At 44.2% G+C, this 5821-nt stretch overlaps 1 protein-coding gene across 1 annotated transcript in view; it reads left to right on the forward strand.

The window, feature by feature from the left end:
• Positions 1–4584: 4584 nt before the first annotated feature.
• The window catches only part of onecut3a (one cut homeobox 3a), a 17344-nt gene continuing 16107 nt past the window's right edge, over positions 4585–5821 (forward strand). Inside the window, exon 1 of the mRNA XM_086224543.1 lies at positions 4585–5821. This exon is cut by the window's right edge and continues 60 nt beyond it. Within this exon, the coding sequence (XP_086080669.1) occupies positions 4843–5821 (979 nt within the window). The 5' untranslated portion in view covers positions 4585–4842.

A 5821-nucleotide genomic window follows, 5' to 3' on the forward strand; every position in this document is an offset into this window, starting at 1 on the left:
ACACACACACACACACACACACACACACACACACTTACATTTCTTTTCTCACTCGGAAGTTAAAACTGTCCTATCCATGATGTCTTCATTTTTTTCAAACCACGTAATCTTATTATATTTTAGGCTGTTTTAATCACATCATAATATGATAATAAAAAGCGATTAAATAAATAATTAAATATTTAAAAAGCCGATCCATTTCCCACGGGAGCAAATATTTCAATACAAAAATAAATAAAGGATGAAGGTAAAAATATCCAGCTGTGTGGGCCTGAATTTTTGCTTTGATTTTCCTCTTGTTTTTCTTGTCAACTCAATCTAGCCGAGTCACTGGTTACTTCAGGCCTTTGCAAGCCAAGTTATAGGTGTCTGACAGAAAGGGAAATAGCAAGATAATCCCTCTAACATTTAGTAATCCAGCTCAATCGGGTCGATAGTCTATTGAGTGTGTTTGTGATTAGTAGCGCTACTGATTGCACTGACAAAACACCTGAGTGATGGTTATTTCTTCCACTAACAGCGTGTCAGAATTTAAATAAATCTACAGGGCCTCCTGGTGACATTTATGACTTAAAATATATATGTTTTAGTTCATAATTGTTATTGTTTGTTCTTGATAAATTACACAGCGAAAATGAGATGAAGATTGACGGGAGTATTTGTTTTAACATATTTTTTGTTTGTTTGACAAATTGTAAAAATGACAAATAAGTGTAGCGAATTGTCATTATGAATAAGAAAGAAAAAAAGCAATAAATATTTTTTTTCACCGTGATAACAGGTTGTAGTTGTTTTTGTTTTCATTCTCCAGGCCTTCTTGGCACCTGTTGTTCTAAATATTTTTAGAGCACATATATACACGCCTGCTGTAAAACATCTCTTTTTAAAACGCAAGTTGACTTACATTTTCAAAGAAACAAGAGCAGAGAAAAGATGTGAGCCCAATTCTTTCTGCCAATCGATCAGACTGCGGATAGATCAATATGGCACCAGGGCTATTGATCATACGGTCCTCTATTGCTGGCCGCTTTCAAATGCAAATGTACCTAAATAATAATCTATGGAAACACACTAATTCCTTAACAAACTGCAGGCAAACGCTTTACAAACACTGCGATTCAATGGGAGTGTGTGAAAGTGATTCCTTCTTCTTCTCATTTGGGCCTTTAAATTTGACTGCAGAGCTGAAGCAAGCTGTTTTTGGGTTTTTTTTTTTTTTTTTAAGGGTTCAACAAGACAAACATGTAACATTCAAAACATTGATTTGCCCTGCAGACTCTGGAACTTCACGGACTGAAGTTTGAAGGTGAAAAGATAAGTAAAGGGGTTTGTGACACACACACACACACACACACGCACGCCCGCACAAAGATTCAAAGTGACAATATTAGAGCCTCTTTAATAACACGGATGAGGATGTGAAATGAACGGGCATGTGTACACACGCGTGAAGAGCCATGCACAAACAAGCAGATGATGTGATGAAGTTTTGAGGCAAACAGTATGTGTGTGTGTGTGTGTGTGTGTGTGTGTGTGTGTGTGTGTTGTATCGTCCCGCTGACTTGCTCAGAGGCCTGATCAATGCGACATTACTAAACACTGCTACTTAACTTTTGCCAATAGCCAGATTCAAGTAAATATACTTTAGAATACATTAAGCGTGATGCATCAGCCACGGAGTCGTTCAAGAAGTCATGAAAAGATTAGAGTGTCTCTATCGAGTGATTTCTGGGAAAATAGACAAGCTTAGGGGAGAGTTGACCAGTAGGAAAAATCATTCAGCAAAATACAACGCGATAAACTGTAAAAACCCTGAACTCGGAAGACTTATTATTATTATTATTATTATTATTATTATTATTATTATTATTATTATTATTATTATTATCATAATAATGCGTTAGGTTTTTTACAGACAAAAAGCTCTGCACAAAGTTTTTAGTTGACTTCCTGACAGCACACCGCGGTTGACACATAACACGACTTCACTTCTTCTATCAGTTGCAGAAGTAGATAGTTGCAACTATCGATCCTTCAGAAATTCATCGAGCGGTGCTCCGGGTTCAGTATCGATTAGGTGATCAGCAAACGACAGGACAGCTTCAAGATAAAAAAAAAATGCTTCAAGCTTCATAAAATACTCGTGCAAAATAAAAACCCCACTTGATTATAAAACTTCTAACTTTATTAAAACTATTTAAAGAATTTGTTTTTTATTTTGATTATTGACACCGACTCCAAAATGAGGTGTCTGTGCGTGTGCGTGCGTGTGTGTGTGTGTGCGCGCGCGCGTGTGCATGTGTGTGTGAGTTCTGAGTCGATGCCAACGTGGTTGTTACTAATATGAAATAAATCACCGGGTCTCTGCGGCATCGCCCCAGTCACACCGCAGATATCGACACACTTAATATTTCATATTGTATTTTCCAGAGGATATGCTGATTTAAATATTCCAAAACATTGTAGCTTCATAAGTAAAATACGCTCCAAGTGGATAAATAGATTTTATTATTATTATCATTATTATTGTGGAGAGAAGTTGCTTTGCAGTAAGATTTTATTTTACCTACATGAACTATTTATAAAAAAAAATATATATAGGAAAATAAGACTGATATGGAGTAGGTCTGCAGGTGATGCCTGTAGCTGTGACCTCTCATGGTGCAGGGATCCCTCTTACAAAATTAAACAGAACAGAGGAAACCGCTGAGGAGCTGGAGTTTCCAAGTTCTTGGTGAAAGTATAAAACTTTCCATTTCGTTGTTTTGGGTTGTAAAACCCCAGTGAATTAGGAGCAAGCAGCCAGCAATGAAAGTTAACATCCATCACCACCACGACCAATAAGCTGCTCTGGCCGGCTGGCTGAGCACAGATGACGGATTCGCTGCTGTGCGGGCTTCGGTAATTCATTTTCGATAGCAGTGGTTGCTGGGGATCAATACAGGGACATTAACCCAAGCGGACACTGCTGTTCTCCTGATGGCACAAGCCAAAAGCCACCATCCCCCTGTTGGCAATCAGCAAAGACACACTCCTAGGGTCATTATTTGGGAAGAGGAGCTGCGTGCCAGCCAGGGCCTACCTTCTCTCCTTCCTGTGATATCACTATTCATCAGAGCAGTTATGGATGGCTTTGACCTACCTGTTGGTAAACACCGGTCAGAGAATTATTTCACGCAATTTGCAAATGATTAGTGATGCCACTTTCTAGATTGTTAGACTATATTCCCCCCAAAGCTCTGGGTCGAAATCCTAATGGTCTCATTTTACATTACATCGGTGTAAATGCCACCCCCCCCCCCCCCCATGCACACACAAACGCCTCTCTCAGGATATCTCACCCTTTCTACACAGCTGCCTTGACACCTATATATTGACAATAACAATACAACAATACAGGAAAATGCTTGATATGGATGAAAAATATTGGTTTGTAGAGGCTGTTCCAGATAGACGTTGCTTAACCCTGTTGTGATTATGAGGCCACATGGGGGCTAAATTACGAGAACCCCCTGCAAAAGAACAACTTCCGGTCTGCTTGATACTGCAGCAATCGCCAAGAAAGTAAATCACACTATGTGTTACTGCATCGGTCTCTATGTAGAAAACGATAGCATCTTGACAACTTTGGAGAAGTCCTAGGTACAGTCCCAAAAGACTTGTTCCTGAACCGGTCGCAGAACTTCAACATTTCGGCGTGGTTCTTTACTGCAGGCCCCTGCAGTATAGGCATCAACCTATATCGACGCTTCTCCTGATCCATACACACTTTGACATTGATGGATTGCTGACCCGGATTGACGTCAGTGAGCAGCAAGTTTCATACAAGTTTGTGAGGTATGAAACATTCTGTGAGAAAGTTTGATTTTCGTGGCCTGGAATCCAGAGGGGTCAAAGCCCGTAGGCTATGATGGCACGGACTTCGGCAGATTTATTCACTAGCATTTGCTGAACAGAGAAAAAAAATACTTGTGAGAAAAAGCTAGGAGGGAAAGTTAGTTCGTTTATAATTCAAAACGAGGCTGAAATGTGATTTTTCTGACTCAAACGAGATGTTTAGGACATCTGCAATTCTCCTGCCCTGCAAATTTCTTTTTTTTAGCATCGGTTACGATTTAAGCATAGCGACTGCAATCATGGCGGAGAACCTCGAGGCTTAATTAGGTTTCACACTCATGGCCTGATGTGACACATTAATATTTAACCTCCAGAAGAAGAATCACATGTTGTTGGCGCCCTTTATCAGAAAAAAACAAGGAGTTCTTATCCATCTCAAAGTAAATGTTGCACACACTTCTGAGGCTCTCTCGTGATTGGCCGCCCGTGGTTTATCTTCGGAGCGTCTAATGCAATCTTTTTCAGGAATTTAAGGTTCAGTTTGCAACATGAAGTACAACACATGACATGGAGGGGTTGAAAGGGGTTGGGCAGTGACGTCAGATTGGCCCCAGACAGAGAACGCGAGTGCGAGGACACGCCACGGGGGCGCGCACATGCGCACAGGCTTGGTCTCATCTTAACATGAGCGCAGGCACGTCAATATACACACAGAGAGCTGAGCAGCGCTTTGGGTCTGGTGGAAGGTGCTCCAGAGCAGGCGCAGACCCCTCACACACTGAGCAGAGGTGTGCGGCGCAGCTGAGTGGCGACCGGGACCGATCTTTTAAAATCATGCTGGATTGACTGCAGAGAGGCAACTACAATCAATGGCGTGGCTTTGAAATCGTTCAAAATTTATTGGAAAGGAGCGCGAGATAGAGCGACAGTGAGAGAGGGAGAGAGAGAGGGGGAGACGCGAGGGAGAGAGTGTCGAGAGGGGTGGAAATAAAGATCCTTTCAACGATGGAGCTTACAATGGAAAACATTGGAAATCTGCACGGCGTATCACACTCTCATCAAACGAGCGATTTAATGAACTCTCCACACGCGCGCCAGTCGTCGGCGTCGCATCGGAACTTGGTGTCGCACGGACGGTCAGCCATGGTGTCCAGCATGGCCTCGATACTGGAGGGAGCAGGGGACTACCGCACGGACCACGCTCTGTCTGGTCCTTTGCATCCGGCTATGACCATGTCGTGCGACTCCGGGATGAGCCTGAGCAGCACCTACACCACACTGACGCCGCTGCAGCACCTGCCCCCCATATCTACCGTTTCGGAGAAATTTCACCACCCACACCCACATGCTCACCATCATCCGGCGCACCAGCGACTTGCAGCCGGGAACGTCAGCGGCAGCTTCACCCTGATGAGGGACGACCGAAGCCTCGCCTCCATGAGTAACCTCTATGGCCACTACCCCAAGGAGATGTCCGGCATGGGACAGCCGCTGTCCCCTCTGTCTAACGGTCTGGGGTCTTTGCACAGCTCGCAGCAGTCTCTCGGTGCCTATGGCCCTGGAGCTCACCTCTCCAACGATAAGATGCTCTCCTCGGGGGGCTTCGAGTCCCACGCAGCAATGCTGTCCCGTGGCGAGGAGCACTTGGCCCGAGGTCTCGGGGGTCACGGGGCCGGTCTCATGACATCCTTGAACGGCATACACCATCACAGCCATCCGCACTCTCAGGCAAACGGGTCCATGCTATCAGACCGGGACAGGCAGACGGTAGTGGGAGGTGGGCAGGGAAACGGGTCAGGGCAGGTTGAGGAGATAAACACTAAGGAGGTGGCACAGCGAATAACAGCAGAGCTTAAGCGCTACAGCATCCCCCAGGCCATCTTTGCTCAGAGGATCTTGTGCCGGTCCCAGGGAACTCTGTCTGACCTGCTGCGGAACCCTAAACCCTGGAGTAAACTCAAGTCCGGCCGGGAGACGTTCAGGA

This window comes from Aulostomus chinensis, chromosome 14 (genome assembly GCF_037954235.1).
Source record: "Aulostomus chinensis isolate RoL2024-O1b breed Wild chromosome 14, RoL_Achi_v1.0, whole genome shotgun sequence".
NCBI classification, from domain to species: domain Eukaryota; kingdom Metazoa; phylum Chordata; class Actinopteri; order Syngnathiformes; family Aulostomidae; genus Aulostomus; species Aulostomus chinensis.